The sequence below is a fragment of the Neopelma chrysocephalum genome, unplaced genomic scaffold (assembly GCF_003984885.1).
Source record: "Neopelma chrysocephalum unplaced genomic scaffold, ASM398488v2 Primary Assembly neopelma1_22b, whole genome shotgun sequence".
NCBI lineage: Eukaryota > Metazoa > Chordata > Aves > Passeriformes > Pipridae > Neopelma > Neopelma chrysocephalum.
Genome location: NW_020897690.1, coordinates 15329341 through 15352787, shown reverse-complemented (window position 1 = coordinate 15352787; position 23447 = coordinate 15329341). Strand labels below are relative to the sequence as shown.

The following is a 23447-nucleotide window of genomic DNA, read 5'->3' as shown; positions in this document are numbered from 1 at the left end:
TTTCATGGCGAAGCCTTCTCTTGCATTTCTACAAGCTCTCCCTAAGATGTTAAAACATTCTTGTTTTTTCACCTTTATTTTTGTTGAATAAACACGAAGAGTCTCTTACTTTTTACCCCTTTATTCCATTCCTTCATATTGCCCAGTTTAAAAAAAACCAAAACAAAACCCCAAATCAAAACCCGGACACAATTATTACTTTTCCTACATTTCAGTGCACATCACCACCACGTATTAGTGAGAAAAAGGTAGTACTTCATGAGTTACCTATTTTGTTACAGGCAGGAAAAATTTTCCTGACACAGTCAGTGTATCTCCTGGCACTATGCTGAAAGCAATGGCAAAATACTTTCCTTTCAGAAATAAAACTGAAACTGGCACTGGTTACCCACATAGCAAATGCAAAATACTTTCAGATGACCCCAAACAGTAATTGAAAGGAGACCCGAGGTAACTGCAGAAGAGGAAGCCTCTACTGGATGACATTTTGCCAACAGTCCTACCTTAGCGCAATGAAATTTCTATATAATGATCTCTAAATGTGTATGTCATATATATAGTTATGTAAGATACCACTTATTTGGAATAAGAATACTCATTTACACTAAAGAGATGAGATATCCTTTGAGCAAGCAGAATAACAAATTACTCCAAATGATCAAGGGTCTCAAAGTCTAGCCCATAAGGAACTCCTAAACTGAATTTTTAAAAGTTTGAGGTTCTTTCACTGGTGTTTCCACTTGAATTTTATCTTAATACAAGTTATCTATGCCAGGGTTACAATATTTTAGAATTTTTCACCTAAGGCATCACAATTGTTGACCTTTTTCTTGGAGCCCAAAGGCTTATATACCTTCTATAAGCTTGAAAAGAATTGTACCAAATTCAATGGAATTGTGTCAACAGTCATTTAAGTATGTGCTTATGTCTTAGCAGGATCAGTGCTCCTACAAATACAAGTGTCAAGCCAGAAGTGAAAGACATAAACACTGAAAAAGGGCTACGCTGCTCTTGAAGATTAATTGCTCTTAAGAAGAAAGGGTAAGAAATTAAATCCCTGACACATTCATGTAACTAAATAAAAAGAAAACATTTTCATCTCTTCAAGCGCCCTTTGCTCTCTTTAGAGCTGAGCCTTTAGAAGACACCTACATGTTCAAAACAGTTTTGAAAATTTTTTTCATCAATGTCAGAGGAAAAAAAATTAATTTATGATTTACCCTATAAAATTCCCTAAAAAAATAAAGAGATGTCTCTCTTCTGAGGAAAGCAACACACTTGTATAAGACAGTTGAGAGTATCTGAACTACTGTCACGGTCACTTGTAATCCCTACTCTTTCTCCTCTTTCTCTTCTAGTACTTGGGTATCAAGATACTGAGATTATTTTAAAATGGCACCAAATACAAACCACAAGATGATTTTATTTTGGCAGAGCTTGTGATGCTTTTTCTATACTTTTACTTAGTATATTTCAATCATCCATATCACCCTCTACTAGGACTCTGTTTCAGTAAGAGAGATCTATTAATATATTCATCTTTATAGTGTTGCCTAAATTTTTAGTGTCATAAGCAGCTTTCCCATTTCAGTAGTCTTTCATTATGAAGTCTTCACAGATTTGCAGAGTTAGGTGTTTTTACACCTCACAGCCAATCACTCTTCCACCTACTTCTCCTTTTGGACTCCTTTTGTATTATGCTTTTTATCAGAGATTTGTTCTCTCACTCTTCTGTTTTTTCCACACTTTTCTGTCACCCTTCTCTGCGTCTAGTGAATTCTGCATTTTGCATATTAGCACTCCTTTTCCAAAGACTTGTTTGTAAAAGGGGGATTCAGACCTGAGCCTCACATTTCAGGCTTCTATCATGCCATCAGAGTCTTCTCCAGGTTTTGAAAATATGATAACAAAAAGTCATGTAATTAAAAAAAGGCAACAAAAAGACATGCCATTTATTATGATTACTAAATCACCAGAACAGTAGTGCTGTCTACTCTTTTATATGGCTCCGAATCATGGGTCATCTACCGCCACCACCTGCGTCTTCTAGAACGCTTCCATCAACGCTGCCTCCGCACAATCCTAAACATCCACTGGTCAGATTATGTGACCAATACATCTGTTCTTGAACAGGCAGCAATCACAAGTATTGAGGCCATGTTGCTGAGAACACAGCTGCGTTGGGCAGGGCACGTCTCTAGGATGAAGGACCACCGCCTCCCCAAGATCCTGCTTTATGGTGAACTTGCCACTGGCTGCTGCAAGAGAGGAGCCCCAAAGAAAAGATACAAGGACTCCCTGAAGCAACAACTCAGCCTTGGGCATATTGATCACCATAACTGGTCTACTCTGGCCTCCAATCGGGAGACCTGGAGACAAACCATTTATAACGCTGCTGATGCTTTTGAGAAAGCATGCAGGATCACTCTTGAGGAGAAAAGACAATGCAGAAAGAATCGAGCCTTGCAGAATATACCATCTAAGGAGTCTTTCTGCTGTGTCTTTTGCAACCGGACTTGGCTTTCTCGTATTGGCCTTTTTAGCCACCAACGCGCTTGCAAGAAACGTGGGTAGAGCCCTTCCCAAATCTTCGTTCGCGAAGCCTAGCCATGAATCTGAATCGTAGAAAAATATTTAGGATTCACACTTCCTAATTAGATGCCTAAATACTCAAATTCGTAATCTGTTAGTCACTTAAAAACCTTTCTAAATGTGGTTCACAGGATTTTAGTACCCCAAACCCTACTGAGCACTTAACAAAAATTCTTTCTGTTCTTTCCAGTGTTTTAAATAAAAGTACTCTTCACCCCCAAGCTTCTTATGAAACAAATGGAATGCTGCCATGCTGCAGAATTCATACATAGAGATCAAAATGAAAGGTGTGGTTTTATAAGAAAAAAGCCCCCTTTAAATGTCACTGATAAAAGATAAAGACAAACACACTCTTGCATCATGCAGTACTGTCACTGTCTTCCAGTCACAACCTATAACTTTGGTTAAAACAACTTTTTTCTCACAACTGCTTAGAATTTAACATTGAGAAAACCCCTTTATTTATAGCGAAGCTGGCAAGTTTCATTTGAAGACAGTGCATTATGTTTTAACTTCATGAAGATATGCGAACTGTGCACTCACATAACTAAACCTGCTAAAATATGAGCTATTTCTACTTCTACTTGGCAAAGCATCAGGAACTGCAGCGGTCTCTGGTTAATTCAAACTGCAGGATCTAATAGGAATGCAATAGCATCTACAAGCTGTGTTAGTACTTACATCCAAGCTTCCTTCACTTGTAGATGCAGAACTAAAAACATCCTCCTCACCACAATCTCTGTTCATCCTCAAGTATTCTTCTGTCTGCAACACAAATAAGTATCCTACAGAGCAGCAGCAAAGGAAGCAAAACTGCAAAAACATGCCAGAGCAAAACACCAAACCCCATCACAGAACCAAGACAAACTGTCTCAGTAGTACTGAACCTGATTGCTGAGAGACTCTGAAGTAGTCTGCAAAATTCCCTGGTGTAGGCAAGGTGCTAAGAAATTCATTAGCAGAAAGATTTAGGAACAATTCTTGGGCAAGGTTGAAAATAGGTAGTAACCAATTCCTGTAATATTGGGGACCAGACTGCTAGTCTCTGCTATACCCACAGACACAGGGGAACAAGCAGGGAACTTCCTCCTTGCCATTTCTCCATGAAGGAACTGTTTCTGTGCACTAGCATACACCCTGCTTAAGCCTAGATCCCATGATTGTCTGCACAGGACCTCTGCTCTACTGGATTGCTTAGCAGTGCCAATTTGATCTGGATTTAGCCTCAGGCAAATGACTACATTTAACATCAAAAAGAAAGGGAGTTCATGCCACCTTTATGTTTTTTTATGCCAGCTGCAGGAGAACAGAGGGTAACTGATCCAGCATAAAATTAGAATGGAGAGAACAAGATGATACCTGATCTGGCATTAAGCCTGCCAGTACAAAGTTAACCGAAGAAATATTTTCAAGAAATTTGTATCAACCATGAGAATGGTTTCATTCTGTGTCATGGTGTTTTCAATACAGCAGAAACTTTTTTTTAGTAAACTTAGATCTAGTGTATTGTCACACCACGATTACTGCTTTCAGTGAGTTAGCTGAGAAAGAAAGCATGTGTATGGGCATGGAAATCTGAGCGTAGGCCTGTAGTGTACAGTGACACTTGATCGAGGACAGTCTGCAACACACACAAACACTCTTCTTCCCTTGCAAAAGAAATTGCCTTCCCCTTGTAAAAGTCTGCAACTCTGCAATACTTTGAACAATTCTTCCTATCAAAAAGTTCAAAAATACAGACTGTGCATGACCACATACATACACACACACACATCACTGCAAATCATAATGCAAACAAACAAAAAAATTAAAACAAATATGCAGAACCAACTTAAGGTCTAGTGGAAGAGTAAAAATGTAAGAATAATCATAAAGAGCAGAGTTTAGGCACTCTGGGGTTTTGATTCCAGTTCCCTGAAATCACAATCCCTTCATAAAACTACCAAATCCTTTCTTAAAAACTCTTTAATTATTTACCCTCATTCTGCTCAGACTGTTCAGCAGTTTCATTGCTGTTTGGGATAGAAACCTTTCACAATAGCAAGTCAGATGTATTATGGCTATTTATTTAACACCTGCTTGCTCCTGTGTGCTGCACTGTTCTTCAGTTTTCAGTTGATCTTCCATCTATTGGGTTTCAGACTCCCAGAGGTTTGTAAAACGCAACAGTGATTTCCTTGCTTGACTAAACAAAGTGGCTGATTTAGTTTCTTTTCCTAATGAGTAACTGACATTTGAAAGTAAGAATCCAGTACAGAAATGACCAAGGAAAATCAATTAACTTGTCAGAACTAACAGCAAGAAAGACCTTTTCCTCAGATTTAGAAGCTTTCTCAGACTTGTAAGTTCCTACTTTCTCCCAAGTCAAATACTACTTGTAACTTAATTCATCCTCAATATCCTTAGCATCTATTAAAATGTGTATTTAAAAAAACTCAGAGTATAGCCTACTTTGCCTCTGGTTAACAAACACAAGAAAGAGAAAAGAAAAAAAGAAGAAGAGTTTGCAATCTTGGAACACTCATCCCAAACTCTGCTGTGAAAAATCCACTGCAGTAACCACAGAATTAGGATACTTCATAGCAACGTTTTCTAAGGTTGTAAGCATAAATACTTTAAAAGTTAAATCTGATCTGCTTCAGGAGGTAGAACTCCAAGAGCACAGACTTCATACCCAAGTTCGTAAAAATGAAATCAGAGGACAAACTATGATGCAGAAACTGCATGCTGTAATATAACTGGTTCTTTCAGAGGAACTACAGTCCCATAGCATCCTCTAGAAGCTCAAGCTGAGCTCCCTTGTTTACTTGATTCTTCCAGGCAGATACAGCATAATTGGCCCAGTTAAACCTTTTTTCCCTTCTAAATTGGAAATATTTTCTGTAGAAAAACCACTCTGAAAGTTACTGACTTCTTATCTCATAAAATACAGTCTCCATGTGTCCTTTATAGGATGGTAAGAATAGTTCAGCATCTATGACAGACGTGGTTTTTCAACACAGTAATTCACAATGTTCATAAAGGAACCTATTCCCCAGCAAAAGCACTCCAAATTTGATCATAATCAAAAAGGCAAAGAACTAATAGAGATTTTGGAAAGCTTTCACAGTTTAAAAACATGACGGAGAAGACTGGAAGGGTAAGTGAAACACCAGCCCATTAACAAGCATTTGTTTCTTACTGCCAGTTAGTCAGACACACATTTTATGATTCCAATCCAAAAGCCTTGAAGGGCTCTTTAAACTAGACAAAAGAAAATTCCCTTTTACTCTGACATCCTAGAGTATTAAATACTTTACAATCAAAATTGGTTAACACTATTATTTTTAGAAAAGTATGAAGTTAAAAGCCCACTGTTTTTCTGTGTTTTTGAGTCAGAAAATTTTTCTGTCTTTTATTTCTGTGAGAAATGAAAAATTCTCGTATATGTTTCTCAATAGAAGATAATTATTTTATATGAAATTTCTACATTTTCCAATTCAGGATTACAAACAAAGTTTAAAATGCCTAACGTACTCCAGCAGACACTGATCCATCAGTTCACTACTGCAAGTTACTTCTGCACCAGATTTATCGGGTTTACAGACTTGGAGATGGCAATAGCGTGACTGCACGGAGCTTCCCAAAGGTATAATGCTTTAAAAGAGATTATCACCCATGCACAGAAGAGGTCATAAGACACATCTACTTGATTTCTTAATTGTTCTATATTACATCAGTTCTTTCATAAATGCATTTTATAATCTGAGCAGTACTAATAAACAGACATAGGTTGCTTGAAACTACGGCCCATTGTTAACATTTACTGAACCCACAGCATTAAAAAAAACAAAGGAAAAAGTAAATGGTCAACATGCCTGACTCCTTCAATAAGCAGCTGATATCTCCATCAGACTTCACTGATTACACACAGTTTATGCACCTGTTAACAGATTACTTACTCCCTGGAAAGAAAAGGAAGGCAGGCCAAACAAATGGCACCACCCACAGACATAACAGATTTAGAACGAAACAAATTCTCTTTACTAAGCAGTACACTGCTGAACACTTACCTTGCTACTTCTTCTATCAGCGTTAAACAATCCCAGAAGTCGTGTCTTTTCTTTTTCTATTGCATCATTGCTTACTGAAGCCTTTCGATTTGGTTCTGAAACAATTTTAATGGAATAGTTTTTACATTTCTGAAATAAAGATTTGGTATTTTAAAGCATCCTGGATTGGTGCTGGATTTTTTTTAAGCTGGAGATGTTATGGACTGGATTATCTAAGTAACTGCCAGATCCTGCACTTTATTTGTCATCAAGCTTTTATTTGTTCTAGTATGTTCCAAAATCTAATTGAGGCAAATGGAATAATTTAACAAACTGCACCAAGTTTTCATCACAATTCAGTAACCCTTATTAAAAGGCAAAATATGAGCAAATTGCTTAGTCTTCAGAAATACTTGTTAGATGTCTCACTTAAAACTCATAGAGTACTGTAATACTAAAAAACCCCAACACCTAAAAAAAGATATTCTAGTGAATATCTTCAACAATTCACAGGTGTGACTTAATACTGTGAAGTTAAAGGAAAGATTCTCAATGTGGATTTGGATAAAGCTCCATAAAGCAGAAAAAGACCTTTCCCCTGAAAACAGGGCTCTACTTAGAACTTACGCCATCTGATTGTGTTCATCTTTTCTTATCTTGGTGCTTTTACTTCAGGTGGTAAAAGACGGGACTTTATAGTTATTTCAGTCTGTAAGAGCTCAAACATGTGACTGCCTTGAACCTGCTTAAGGAATTGTATGAATTCTCATTCTGTTTTGTCTCCATTTTCCCTCTTCAGTTCCTCATCCGCAAGATGGATGAGCAAAATGATACAGTCATGGAGTACAGGAAACAACCACGTTTCCCATTCAATATACAGACTGTAAAGCTCTCTCACTCTTTTTTAATGGACTCTGCATAATGCTTGAAAATCTTTCTCTCTGGTTCCAAACACATCAGAGCATTTCACTAGCATACAGAAAGTTTAATTTGCAGGGAAGAATTTTATTTTGTTAATATTTTCTTTATTTGCTTAATAACAATTAAGAAGCAAATTCAAAATTACTTTTTTGTCGACACAAAATAAAGGTTTCCTTCACAAAAAAAAATTCTCATCCCAGAACTCCTCTAAACTTATTTGCATATCACACAAAGCACATGATTTGCACATAGATCACTACTGCATATAAACAATGTCAGGTGTTAGAAAGTGTTAAGCACATACTGTAGTTCAAAGCGCAGCAGAACTGTAAAAATGATGAACTCAAAGGAAAACAGGGAGAAACTATTCTTAAGAAAGACTACGACTACACTGATACCAAATACAGTAATAAAATAATACTTCTCTTAAATACTAAGCACTGCCTAAGCTCATTTGTTCATCAGAAACTGCTGGTTTTCTGCTTGGGGCTGGGCCGTAACTAGATATGGATCTTGATTCGCATATTCACATAGTCTTCAACTGTAAACAATAATGCTGAAAGTCTAGCATAATTAACATCAGTAACAGCTCATCATCAACTTTGCCATTAAGCAGTGTATAATCCCAATAAACTGGGATTGCCGGTGGTCCCAAAAGAATGAGTCTTCATTAATCTGTACCACTTTTTCTTAGACAAATACAGTAGATATTCCCTCTAGTATTAAGCTCCATATAAGAGGAAGCCACAGCAAGTAATGACAGAAGATTAGGGGGCATAGTACTGCATTAGTGAAGCCAAGATGCCATGAGCTAAGAGTTGCTCAATGGCTGCCACCCACTGGAGGTGGGCTTCCTTTCTTCCTTCCCAAAAATTTAAATAAGTTATCCAGTTTTATTTTGGTTATGTTGTGTCTACTAGTAATGCAAAGAAGTAAAGCCAGTTAAAAACTAACCGTGCCTTTCTTGAGGATAATTAATTTAAGCAATGTATTAAAACACAGTTAGTGGAAGAAAAGGATATTCTAAATACATACATTTTCTGTTTAACTAGAAGCAGAAGCACAGGTGTAATCTAATCAAACTCCATGCACCCCATGTAACAATTCAGAAGCCAGCATCTTTTCAGTTATCCAGTGTGTATATATAAATTTGATATTGAAATGCCTTGCTGCATGTAAATTGAAAACAGTGGAAGATCTCCTAGACCTCAAAATATTCTACCTTTGCTACTAAATAAATTTTCAACCCAATAGACCTCTGAAATGTTAGTAATTCTGAAATTCAACTAATCATGCTTTAGGTAACCTGAACAGGCTTGGTATCTGTATAGAAACATATCATACTACAGAACAGTTAAATGGCAGAATTTGTTAATTGCTGGCATCTTAATGACAATTCCTGAAGAGGCAGTATGCATAGAAGTGTGTTTGTTCTGACCAGCAGCACAGACACATAAACGACGCTTTGAAAAGACAACACAGATTGAAAACAGCTTGTTTCTCTACAGCCTTTTACTCAACATTCTTAAAGATCTATCTACAAAACCGACATTAAACAAAGTGTGAAGTGACAGACAGTTTTCCTTCAGTAGCATTGTACAGTACCTCTATAGTTCAGAGAAGGTTCAGACTGAGTTTTTGATGGAGGAACTGGAAAAGGCAGGCAATGAAAGGATAAGAGAAAACACATTAAAGTTCTAATATTGCCTCATAAGGCACAATATTCATTAATTATTCCTAGCGCTTTTTTTGCTAAGTATTACAGAAGAAAATGTTGACTGACAACAGACATGCAGAGCTGCTACTGAAGCAGTTTAGCTGTGTTCGTATTAATTCATGATTCACTCATGAAGCTGCTTCAACTGCTAAATTGAATTAAGTAAGCAGGTGGCAGCAGAGCTTGTCTTTTAATAATTCTTCAGCACTTGGTGTTTCTGTTTCAGGGAAGGAAAGACTGATGAGTTTTTCTAGAATTTGCTCTTACAAGCACAGCCTAAGCTTTTAGCACCTCTGATGCCTTACTTGTTAGAGGGAAAGTATTTAAAAAAATCTGTATGTTCTGGTAACTGAACAGGCTGGATAACTACTCAAAGCACAATTCATTGACCAACAGCTACTAAAACCAGTGGGTTTATTCCTCTTGGAGATTACAAATGAGAGTATGGAAGAAGGAATTTGATGAAAGAAAGGAAACATTTTTGTAAATTTTATGTGCATTTACTGGTTTTCTCAGACACCATGGTACAGAGTAAACAGGAAGACAGAAAAGGCTGAAATGCACTCAGGATCAGGAGGATTTTATCATAGTGAAAAGTACACTGAAAGGTTAAAAAAGAACAAAATATATATTAAAAAGATCTAACGTAGAGAGCAGCATACTATAAAGTGCAATATAATTTGCTGCTATAATCCCAGCCCTGTAATAAAGTCTTGGTTTTGACTGTATAGGCTACAACCAGATTCAAGGACCAATACTGTATGAGCATATACGTCATCCTGGTCATTTGAAAGGAAAGACTTTAAGGTAGACGTAGGGTAATTACTCTACAAGTAATGGGAGTATGTTGAACGAGTCCTGTTGAATACTCTGCCTGTTCAATACATTGCTCCAAAATGGTTAGCTTAATTACAAGTAAACATCTTAAAACAAACATACAATTGAGTTATGATGTTGTCAACCTCTTTTTTGAGTATCTTAACAATTCAAAGGAAAAGGAGATATTTAGTTTACTTAGAAGTCTAAACTCATTGAAATTTGACTCACACAGAGGTAGAACTGTCACTTATCAAAGGAGTTGGAAAGAAGAGACAGAACGTCAACATAAATAAATAACTTTATAAATAAAAAATAAGACTGCAGCTCAGCACCTACAAGAATGACATTATCTAAACAATAAATAAGGATATTTACTGTGCTGGAAGTGATACCAATTGAGACAAACTGCAGGAGACAATTTTAATGAATATCACTTTCTGACCTCAAAGGAAGTAGTGCTTGTCAATGTGTATTCTTAAAGCAGGTATATTTTAAAGCACATCACATAATTACGCTATTTGAATACATAATCAGGTTGATAAAACTCAAGTCTAAGCTACGTCGTCTATCAGAACAGAAAGTGAGGATAAATAAACAAGAGAAAAAAATTTCAAATACAAATACCTCTTAGTTCCTCTTCAGTAAACTGTCAATAATTTCCCTCTTTAGGAACCGTTGCTGAGCCTATCCAGTCTGTTTCTCATAAACCCTGGTCTGTCGCCTCTGCCTCTCAGCTTTCGCAGCTGCCATGACTATGGCATGTCTCTTCTTTCCTTCTCTCCAATCCACAGCACAGGTAAGTGACAGCCTCTGCCTGGCTGAGGCCCCTGTGGTACACACACCTCTACTGACAGCAGCTCCAGGATGTAGCAAAGCTCCTCCTTTTGCCCTGCCCCAGGCCAATCTGCACCCTGCCAGTGTCCAGCCCAGCCTGGCACAGGGCCCAAGAGCAACCAAGGACGGCTGGGCACGTTGCTGACCTGGCTGCTGCTCGGGACATGGCTCACTGAACAAACTCATGCTGCTCTCTGGACTGAGATGTCACTCTGCTGTTTCAACTGGACTCCAGAGGAATGGCAGCACAAATGCTTTTAAGTTGCCCACACTATTGTTGTCACGTCATATAACCCTGCAGCAACTTCTTTCAGTCTCAGCTCACCTTTCTTCCTGTCCCAGGCATACAGCTCCTTTATGCCCAGTTCCTCCAAGGACTTGGTAAGCTCCAGTTCCTCCCCAGTTATGCCATCTCTCAGAAGAACAATATGCTCTTGACTGACTTCACACTTCTCACAAATAGCTGGGATGATGTTGTGGAGAGGCACCTCTGGACTAACTCGAACCACAGCCTTCTGCGTCTTCAGGTAGTTCACTACCAGCCTCACAGATTTCTGCAGAAGCAAACACAAACTCTGTCTCACCTCTGTGATGGCTAAACTATTTTACAATGAGAAATGCACTGGGGAATTCCATATTGTCTTGACTACTCTCAGGCAAATTTAACCCGCATTGAAAAAAATGTTATTTAAAAAAAAAAAAATCTCAGACCTCCCTTGCCACTAAGAAGACATTAACAAGAACAGGCCAAGAAGGAGAAGGAATCAGAGGCAGAGGTAATTTGTGAATGTTCACAAATACCACTCTGAAAGGTGTGAGAGTATAATTAGATATTGATTCAGAATAATAAAAATTTCAGCAAACATTTGGAAAATGACTACTTCTGAATCTTCACAGTAATGTGAAATACATTTATTAACAATCAGTCTTGTCTCATATCTTTAATAAAGATGGCAAACAAAATATCACCAAAACTCCATGTACCTCCATACAACCCCATAACTCTCATTTCAGTAATTACTACAAATTTCAATCACCCCGATCTTCAGATTTCCATCTATCCAACCACATGCAACATAACATTTTGTCTAAATGTCTAGACTAGCCTCTACCAATCTGCATGCAAAACAGTTAAGCTAGTAAAGCAGGTTATAGTCAATCAAGTCTTTCCCATCCAGTTCCAAGATGAAAAGACTGGAAGAACTGCTTGAAATCATAGGAATGAAATGATGTTTCATGGGACCATTTTAGCCCGACAGAGTACTGACCTCAGGGACTCTTGGCAGAGGTCGCTTTGCCTTCTCTTCAGGAACCTTCTCTTTCAGAAATACTGTCTCTACGTCCAGTGCTCCTATCAAAGTGTTTGGCTTGTAACTCAGAACTTGTTGAGTTCCCGAAGACTTCAGTTCAAGACTGTGTTGGGATGGATTTAAGTGATACTGGCTGCATAAATCAACCAATACATCCATCACAGCTTTACTGCAAGGAAGAAGACATTCACCATTAGCATGAGAAAAAAACAGTTTTAAGATGGGAGGAAAAAAGACAATACAAGCTGTGGATGTCTCACTAGTTAACCATCTTTATGAGTGATCACTGCTAGTGCTTTGAAATGCTAAAAAGATCAGATAAAATGGTAGGAATTAATATATTTGCACTTCAGTGCCTGTTTATGAGCTGGCAATTAACTATTCACTCTGAGGCAGACAACAGTGCCAATCATAGCACTAATCAACATAAGCCAAGAGCAGACAACTTATATCTTATCTACTAAATCCATACATTAAACTCTCCAATTCAAATGCTGTTCTTTAACATGAAGACAAAATATAAATAAATTATGCATTCATAGTCCAGTAAACTCTACCTAGATTTGAATCATCACATAACAGAACCCAAAATGGAGCATTTAAATCTGGAACAAACAGTGGAGAAGATTTATTTTTCCAGCTTACGATTTTGAGTTCCCCAAATCCATTTGACACCAGCAGTATTTTCAAGTACAAGAGATCCTGTCCATATTTATTTTGGTGAGGATATTAACCCTATATAAAAATATCTAGTTTTGAGTATTTGCATTATCAGTAACTCTTACTGCAGATGTGATTCTTAAACTGCGAGTTTAAAAGAGTCAGCAACTATCCCTCTCTTATTTCATGCCTCTGCACAGAGGTACTCCATTTTGTGTCAATAACTCAATATTCACTGGAGCTTGATACCTCCTGACACAGCCAATATGAGCTGTGCTCCCCCACACCTCAGAAATCCTCTTCTACCATGATTCTGAGGGGTTTTTTTACAGCCTTCTCCCCTAAAATTCCATACAGGATCAGAGAAACCAGATTTATTATAACTGGTAATTTTTCTGAAAAGTTTTGTTTTCATAAACCAGTGTCTGCCATTAACAAAACAATGTAAGTTGAAAAAAACTTCCAGCTGTAGCTGAAGCCTGTCATATACAGTGGGATATTCGTCTTCTAGCAGAAGTGAAAATAAGTGCATACACAGTATATTTGTCAAAAGAACTGTCATCTCTTCTAATATTTAAACTGGAAAAACTGTACAGAGATCCAAAATGCAAGCAAATTCAAAGAAAATAAAATCCTTCACAGGTTATTAGCTACCACCATTACATCTATAGCTCAAGAACTGCCCTTCAAACTGCAAGCTGTTGGCATCTGATAAACTACTCTCTGCCAATCTTCTTTCTGTGGGTATGTTGTTGGCCAACAACTGATCAAGAATTTGTTGAAAATTCCCAGAGAGCTAATGGCAAAGACAATGAAAATGGAAAAAACAATTCCTTATTAACAGTCAAAAGACTAAAATATATGTAGATGACAGCTCTTCCCACGCAAGAGAAGAGAAAGGACCTGCTTTACAGTCATCTAACTGAGCTACACAGTGTGAGCTGGAAAAATGGCAAGCATGGAAAATTTGAAGTATGTGATCTCACTGAAAAGAACACAGTTAGAAGATGATGACTGAAGATCAAACAAAAAAAACAGATGTCATTAACATGTATAGGAGGCTTCAGAAAAATTAGAACACTCTGGCAACTGCTAACATAAGAGACCGTCTAAATACAAACATTCAGTACCTAAATCAAAACCGTATCAGGTCATTTCAATGATGACTTATTCTGGTACTGTCCGCAAGTTGAAAATGTCTGTATCTCACAACCATGTTCAATTCATATGCAACACATCACAAACCAACAGACATTTACACCTACTAAATCCAAACTATAGGAGAATCCCACCTACACCAATATTTATATGAATATTCATTAAACTGTGCAGCAGTGAGCACTTCAAGAAAGTGTCAGTTCTCGTGATACAGATTTTAGCTTGTCTGTTTAAAGACATATTGCTTTTAAACTAAAATATGAACGTGTTTGTTTCCCCTCAGCCTTATTACTATCATTTCACAGAAAAGCAAGTAACCTGGCAAAATCACAATACATGCTGTTCTATGTGCTAGACTTTTCTATTTGAAGTAGAACACTAATATATTTTTATAGAGCATAATATTGTGATAAATCATTCAAATTTAGACAGTTATCTTACCTCTTGTAAAAAGGATATTAAAAAAATACACTTCATCAAAATAACAGTTTATGATTCCACGCATCTACCACTGAAATTATAAAATATGTTCAGCAGCAACAGTACCACAACTACAACAAGATCAGAATCCACACCAGCCATCTTAGAAAATCAGACTCAATCATGCAAGTTGAACAAATTTGTCTGGACAATGGACAATTCAAAAATCCAGCGAAATTTGAAGTTTCATCTTACTGCTGATTACAGAGCAGGCATGCATTAAACATAACACATAAGGAAGTCTGCAACATCTGTGCCATGCTAATCAGAATACACAACTGTTCCATGAAAAGTATACCCAGGCTTCATCCGTACCATTTAAAAATACAGATTAAGCAATACCTCCAACACTTTTGAAACAACTTCAAAATGAACAGTATGCTCTTCCCAAAATGTAAATTTGGAGAAAAATTTTCCACAAAACTTCTAAAGTATAAAGAAATAAAGGGAAGAGGAAAGAGAAAAGAGGAATTTCACAAGCAAAATTCAAAATTCCCGTGTTTCAAGGGAAGTAAGAGAGCTGGGAAGTCCTTGCCAATGAAGTTATTCTTATATCAAATTTCAACTGCACCAACTTTAAAGATTTTCCTTCTAAACTGTAATACAGTTCAGCTTAATGTTATATGGGATTCTTATTTCAAGTTAACTCCATGTATATGCCATATGCAGACGAGAGACACTAAACACAGCAAGAGAATTGTAACCTACTAATCTAGACCAACTTTTCTTTCTAACCTTGGGCTGAATATGGCTCTTGGAAGATGTAAAGAGTCAGTCCTCCCTTTGCTTACATCTTGTTCCACACATATCTGCACTGCATTTTAAGTTGCTTTTGAGATCTGGTAGAGAGCATACCCTGTTTTGAAATTCAGGCAGGTCTGATCCTAAACAACTCTAAAGCTGAAATTAACTGACATGTCTCCTGCCTTTGCAACTACTCAGCTAAGAAACACCTTATTTTTTTTATGTTAGTAAGATGTTACTGAAATTTCGTGTGGAGAGACCAAACACTGTGTAACAGACACCAAACGTTAATGACTGATAAGCAAATACTAGAGAATAGAAATAAAACTGGAGGGTGAACCCAATTTAAGACTCCAACAAGAAAGTCCATATGACTATTCTTAGCAAAGGAGAGTACTTCAGCTCTGTCCTGATATTCAATTACTAAGCTGTTTGACAACGCCAGTTCTGGACAGTAAAGAATAACTACTTTGTCAGCAACATTTATCACGCTGAAGCTGTGATCAAGTTTGAGCTTCAGATTGCTTGTGCCCTGTTGTTCTCCAGTAAAACGCAGCAAGGGCCTATACTTTTAAGACGCATAAAACAACTGAGTTGTTTTGGGTGTGGTTTGGCCAAATCTCCTTGGATCACACAGAGAAATCCATTTTAAAATACAGCCTTATACATCTAAGAAATAAATGTGCAGGGTAAAGTTGTATTCTATCAAATGAAACCAACTTTCTTATTACCTTCTACCTTAATTCTACAAATGCCTTTCAGTACCTGAAAGGGAGCCTACAAGACAGCTGGAGAGAGATTTTTCACAAGAGCATGAAGTGATAGAATAAGGGGTAACAGCTTCAAATTGAGAGTGGGTTTAGGTTAAATATTAGGAAGGAATTCTTCACTGTGAGGGTTGTGAGGCAGTGGAATAGGTTGGCCAGAGAAGTTGTGGATGTCCCATCACTGGAAGTGTTGAAGGCTAGGATTGATGGAGCTCTGAGCAACCTGGTCTGGTGGAAGGTGTCCCTGTCCATGGCAGGGGGGTGGAACCACATAATCTTTAAGGCCCCTTCCAACCTAAGCCATTCTATGCCAAAAAAAAAAAATCTCAAACTGGAGGAAAGAATCCTCTTTATTTAGATCAATGCCAGATACACATTAGGAATCTACAGTGACAACTGACTGGCAAAGAAACACTATAGTGTAAAAGGGGTGACCTGAAATCTCTAATGCTCTCACTATCTGCATTTAAAAACAGAAAATAGCATTAGTTACTATTATTTTCTCATGCTCCAAAATACAGCAGGCACTTCACGTAAAGATTAAAATTTTTCCTACACAACCAGAAATGCATACACTAAATAGCAAGCTGTATCCAAACAAGTTCAGGAAGCATGATAAACAGACACTCATAAATGTTTTCTATTTCTTTTCTTATTTTGCTCATGTACATTTGGCTCTTATTTTCCATAACTGAGCAAGTCCACAGAAGGAACATTAAGATGACACACAAGACGAGGCAGAGGACTGGGTTTGTTGAGCCTTAAGACAGGAAGGCTGAAGGGATATCTTCCTGCTGTCTGTAAGTATAAACTGGTAAGGTTACAGAGCCAGATTCTTCTTGCCAGTGAACAGCAAGAGGGTAAGTGGCAAGAGACAAGCACCAACATAGAAAATTCCATTTAGGTACATGAAAACATTTTGTCACTATGAGGATGGTCAAGCCGTGGAAAAGGGGTACAGAGACATTCAGAAACTTCCTCCCTGGAGGTATTCCAACTTGCCTAGAAATGGTGAGTTACAGTGGCCCATTTCCAATATAAATTATTCTGTAAATTATTCTGGGAAGACTGTCTCTTTTTTCTTAACCTGCATTGAACTACTGTAGTTTTGACCTGACTTTTATTTAGTATTAAGTTAAGCTAATTTTTAAACCTTCTGCCATGCACCCTGTTTATCTTTTTCTAACAACAGCTCTTTCATGTTTTACCAACCTGGGTTGATTTCACACTTTCAGTCTTTCTTGAAACACTGTTCTGTATGTTGAGCTATGAACTCGCAATAATGAGTCTATTACTGCCAATTACATGAGAATATTCTTTCTGTGATGACATTAGCTTTAGGCTCTGCATACTCTGCAGTGAACGCTGTCCTTGAGTATTTGCAGAATGGGACTACAGTTTTGGCTAGTTTTTTATTTATTCCAGTGTCCTTCTCTCTGTGCATCATAGACATGAGAGAATTTGTGTAACATGTAAGATAAGAGCAGGAGCAACAACTTTCCAGTTTACTGTTCTGCATATTGGTCATCCATGCCATCCATGACAACTCCAAACCAAACATCATTTAGCTTCAAACATTCCCATTTTTCTACAATGCATTTCAAATACTACTGAATTCTCAAGCTGCTGACACTTAATATCTGTATCTGTGTTAATCGGGAAGTTCTCCTCAGTGTCACTCAGTGTGAATGGAGACAGATGCATCATCCTTTTATTTACAGGTTACCCATTGAAAACATTACCTGTGAGAATCACAAACAGAAAAGGTTTCTGGTAACTCTTGTGAGCTTTCCCACTTATTTTCTGTCTAAATGTCTAGCCATCACCTCTCGCAGACCCGTTAACAGTTTGTGTGGATCTGCTACAGATCTATATGCATAAAATGCATGTGGCCAACGCTCTGTCTATGCATTCAGATGTCAATTAGTGCTCATACAAAACCAAAAACATAGAATAGTTATGGGGTTATTTTATAGTCCTTTTCAGTGGGAAGTAGGCTAACAGTTTTTCATAAATACATCTACATGTTTTACAGTAGAGTTCACAGGGATCGATTATTTCAAAAAAAGAAAACTGTTTTTTTAATACTATTCTATTGCTGCACACACTCCCTAAGGATTCAGCTTAAAATCTGCACTACATAGTTCCAAAATCCCAAACAAATTGTCCGTTACAAGATGGCAATAAACTCTTAAGGAGAGACTTTCAGCTTGAGTTAACTTTCATAAATAAAATTATTTTAAAGTTCCAGACTCCAATAAAATATCTTGAAATAGCACAAACTTTCTACGTAGAGAACAAAGCTAAATTAACAACATGCTGCTTTGCTCACATATAATGAACAAATTAAAATATATAATTTTTACTTTTAACTTAGTCGATTTAAAATAACCTTAAGTGATACTAATTGCCTACAGTATTTATCTTTTCAAATATAATCAAGTGTACTTCACTGTTCTGTGAACTGCTTTCTTGAAATTACAGAATAATTTTTCATTATGAAGATGCCCAGGGCAAGGTTTTGCAAATTTTTCTGCAATAAAAAAAAACTATTTCCCCAGGGTGCCCAAAAGCAGATTTTGCAGAATGCAGTTTTGATGATGGCAACAAAAATACTGAAGATTTACAGCAGTATAAACAACAGTAGGTTTTCTGCAATGCCCTTTTATGATATCACCACAGATAAAAAGAGTGAATGGGGAAAAAAATTCATTACTTGCACTGGCTGTTATACTTGCCTCAAACTAAAAAAAAAACACATTTTTTTTAAATTCAGTATCTTCATCATTTAATGTCTACCTCTGACTACCACTGTCTTCACAGCTGTTCAGTTCACAATGTCAAAACAATGCAAAAGGTTGAAAAAGCTGGGGCTTTCACCCAAACCCAGATACTTAAGTCAGTTCATCCACTACAAATTTCAGATACTCTTGACATTTTACTATTCCACATACCTAAAATCATTAATGTATTAATGTACAGAAAATTGCATCTTCCAGTTATTAGAAAGAACAGCAGTACATATGAGGTCTGTTCACATACTGATGGCACTGTAATACAGGGCTCATTACAGAGTATCCTTTTCTTACTTCTTAACTTGTTAAGATGATTTACTCCCCCTTCCTCAATTTCTATCATCTTCCACTTCCCACAGCTGACTATCCGTGTCACTGACTTCTCCACTCCAAGTCTTCAAGACAGCGCTGAGGGAGAACAGCTACTACCTAGGTTAGGCACTGGTGATATGCAGATTAGCACATTAACACAAGCAGGAATTTAACTGCCACCTAAATCAGAGGCCTACACCTGTCATGCAGTTACCGGAGAGAAGTGAACACCTTCACAAACAACAAAGAGAACAGTTTGGTTTCTTAGAATGCTTAATGCAGATGATATAAGTAACCCCACAGAAACATGTGAAGTTTCATTTTCAACATTTCTTTCAGGTTAGTCCATAAACTAAAGACTCTAATAAACAAAATACTCGGTCTCAGTGTATGTGATAGGTAATGATAAACAACTGTGCAAGACACAGAATGTTTATTGTACAGGGACTTTCTAGTTGTTCTTTGCTCCTCTAGCTTTTATGTTCTTCAAAAAGCCACATTAAAACACCATTCTTCTAGTGCTCTTGGGCTGTTTGTTCTGGGATTATGTTTTTTTGAGGGAAAAGAAAATATTTTCTAACCATATGGCAATTATCTATGTCTCAATACAAAATGCTGCATGAGTATCAGCCTCTTGTCAGCTCTCAGGTGGCTTGAATTTGACAGTGAAATATCACCTTTCTTTGGGATCTAATGGCTCATGAGTTTCATGTCCTGTTCTACTTCTCAGGCCTGTTCTCTTCTTTCTCTCATTAAATCCAAATTTCCCCATAAAAACTCAATCATTACATGTCTAATCTAAAAGCCCTGATAAGCACTGCTTTCCTTTCAAACCTTTAACATCACTCTGGCTTTGGGACTGACTCACAGAAGTTCCACTAGTCTCCTGAGAGTGAATAACAACTGCTGTACACATCCTTCTCAGCCATCAAAATACACTAAAAGGCAAACAGTTAAGACAGACTAATATATCAGACCAAAAAGAATAGTTCTACAGGAATGCAACTAACTACTGAAAACCCTGAATGTAAAATAAGCACAGACCCTGCTTTATCAACAGGCACCTATATATCCTCTGAATTTGATGCTACACTTCCTACAATTTCTTGTCTACTGCTGACCACACCATTGTTTGCTACAGTTTCATCACCGTATTAATTATATTTTTAAAACTTTTTCAAATTATTTCCTAAAGTAACATCTCCCTCTTTCAAACCAATTCACACAGAGAGGATGAGGATAAGAAAGAGTTTCCATAGTGAAGAAAATTATCTCAAAATTGCCTTTCCAATACAATTTGCCCTTGGTTGTACACAGTAAGTAACAAGGAGAACCTCTTCCTCTTTATGGAAAAAAAGACACTTTTCTATATAAAAGGCTTCCTAAATATGAGCAGATGCTTTGCTGTCTACACAACTGCAAAGTATTTGTGAAGGTGGCATCTCTGAATGTAAGGAATCATTCATCTTCCAAGCTTGCTTTTTGGCATGATTCCAGGCAGTCATACTGTCAGGACTGCTGTTTGCCAGGAGCCACCTACTTCCACTGCACCAAACCCACTCTGGATTATGAAACGTGATACAATCTAAGCCTACTGGCACTACATGAAATAGATAGATTTGTACATGTGCTGACTGTGGTCCATGGGGCCAGTGACACAGTAGCTGCTAAATCCTTCTTGCCCCAGAAGAGAGGGTCCTTTATACATGGCTCTCAGGACTCTCTGGTGCAGCAGCTGCTCAAAATGCAGAGAAACACATGACAGAGAAATCCCATAAACTCAGAAAGACAGACATCAATATCAGCAAGTATCCCATTGGGAACAAGGGGCTCCAGAAAGTGGGAGATAATCAAAGCCCTACCTTCCTTGTACTGTGTTCTTCCGCTCCGCTCCGCTGGGTAAAATGACTGTGAAGTCCACCAATCTGTTTATCATGTTCTCCTTCATGCTCACAAGGTTCTGATCAGAAATTACAGCTGTCTCTGCAGGGGACTTGTGCTCACTGGGAATTCTACTTGCTGCAGAAGGTTGATTTGGTGGAGGAGGAGCACGAGCTTTCATTCTTTTCCTTGAGAAATAAAGGCAAGAAGAAAATTAATAATTTCTTGCAAGAAAAGTATAAACACATTACTAAGAGATATATGTTCCTTCAGCCATAATCTCAGATTGTTTTTAAAAATTCCTCTAATGCAAGTCATTTTCTTTATCATGAAATTTTTCAATGGAGTTGCACTTTTACGTTTACCTCTTCTCTAAAAATACACTAATTTTTTAATGATGCACTCACTCCTACTGTTTGTTTTCCATGCTCCAGGGGATGAATCAGTTCCATAATTGGGATATGATATAATAATTTTTCTGTCGAGTATGAAGCCTGCTCCAATTAAGTGAGAAACAGAAATGCTGGGTCCAGTCCAGACCTGACTCAAGAAAGAGTTGTATTTACATACATGAATGTTTCTTCCAAGTCAGAATGACAGGAGTGGAGGCAGGGTGAGGTTTCATTCAGCTATATTTGGGTTCCACAGTATTACTCTACTTGAAATATTGTCTCCTCCTCTGCTCTGAGTTAGTAGTATTAAATCTGGCTCATCATACTTCACAGGGAAGCACCATGAAAAGGTCAACTGTGAATGATATCACTTCTTACCATACAACACTAGGCTATAGGTCTTTGAAAGCACCCTGAAAGGAACTCATTCTTCAGTAGCAGGCGATGCACAATGTGTGATATACAGAAAAGCTGCATCAGCTTGCACCAAACAAGCAGTGTACTTTACAGAGATAGAAACCCACCACAAATTCAAAGTCTACTTCATTGGCAAGCTGCCAGACACATAAGCAACATATGTGTGCTGTTAAATTTCTGAATAGCTGGCCTCATACCAAGCACATGTCTAAGAGGATTAACTCTGATGATTAATACCCCAGTGACCTCTTCTGACTAGATTTATGCCTAGTTTAAGTCTGATTTTAGTGTAACAGATGGAAAAAGCAGTAAAATATTTACTCAGAAATTATTACCCAGGCTTACTGCCTGCATTTTTGAAATTTTCCTGTTTTAGGGTGCAGGAAAAGAAAAGATTACAATTCTGCACATCATTTTCACCCCGCAAACAACATAAACCGAGGTCCAGAAAGGAAGAGTACAGAAAAAGCACTCTAACCCTACAAAGCCTGAAAAGCTTAGTGGTTGAATCAGCCAAAGACAAAACTGTGTTTAGGGAAAAAACCCCAAAAACTGAACTGAAATACCAAATCCAACTCTTCTTTAAGAAGAGATAACCTGTATTCTCACAGATAAAAAGACTAAACATAGAACTTGGATTATCAGTGTAAGCTCCTGGCAGAGAAAAATAGTAAGAGCTATATCACATTAAAAAAAAAAGGGGGGGAAAAAAAAAGATTAGTTCAGAAACAATCCAAACCCCTTATACTTTTAAGTCAGTATTGCATTTGACCAACAATTTCTATTACATGTCTCAACTACAAAAATTCTGCCTTGAAAATACACATTTCAGTTAGACCTCTGCAGGATGCTGTAAAATTAGCAGTGATGAAGATATTGCCTTTCCTTTCCTGTGTGCATAGTAAACAGCATTCTCTACAAATATGCAGGGCAAGGTACTGCTTTATTTATCAGCATACAGCAATTCCTCTTTCATTGGAAGTTTTCCCTGAACATTCACTTTTTACCCTGTATACACCCAATGAGTCATGAAGTCATCAGTCTCTAACTTGCAGCTTCTACGCTCCTCCCCGTGGAGGTGATGACAGGAAGTTCAAGGCTTTACTGTTTGTCAAACTGCCTTGACTTTCTATATCTCTATGAAACAAACTCTTACTTGTCTATTGGAGAAAAAAAAATTGGGATTCATCTTCTGCTCACATACCTTTACCTTTAGCTACAGTTGTTATTTGTAAGCAGATGGTGAGAGACATGGGTGTTTTGCATACATCCAGATCATGCCAACACAGCCTTACAATCAAGCAGTGCAAAGTTTAAGGACTTCACATCAATTTACAAATGATGTAATTCTTGCCCTTCACAACACCAACAGCATCAATATAAGTAGCTACAGAGATTCACATCAACCTGTTTCTTAAAACAAGCTTTTATTTTGCTTTTAAAGCTTGTCCTATAATGTGGGAGACAATTGCAACACAGTGTTCCTGACAAAGTACCAAAGTGAGTGGGAAGAAAAGAAGCAGGCAAGTGTTCTGAACCTGGCAGAACCAGTTGTAAATATGAGTTACCTGGACTTGTAAATTCCAGATCTCACAGTGAACAAAGATAAGAAAATAA

At 37.4% G+C, this 23447-nt stretch overlaps 1 protein-coding gene across 3 annotated transcripts in view; it reads right to left on the bottom strand.

The window, feature by feature from the left end:
• The window catches only part of LOC113966181 (protein cordon-bleu-like), a 116110-nt gene that overhangs the window by 52956 nt on the left and 39707 nt on the right, over positions 1–23447 (bottom strand). The window contains exons 2-8 of one of the 3 annotated variants that reach the window (XM_027680551.1): positions 21003–21209; positions 12183–12393; positions 11240–11468; positions 9150–9194; positions 6645–6739; positions 3274–3357; positions 1661–1883 (exon numbers count right to left, since the gene is read on the bottom strand). In XM_027680551.1, the coding sequence (XP_027536352.1) occupies positions 1866–1883; positions 3274–3357; positions 6645–6739; positions 9150–9194; positions 11240–11468; positions 12183–12393; positions 21003–21209 (889 nt within the window). In that variant the 3' untranslated portion in view covers positions 1661–1865. Of the gene's footprint in view, positions 1–1660; positions 1884–3273; positions 3358–6644; positions 6740–9149; positions 9195–11239; positions 11469–12182; positions 12394–21002; positions 21210–23447 lie in introns of those variants that run through there. The other 2 variants (XM_027680544.1, XM_027680559.1) reach the window with 2 other exon arrangements.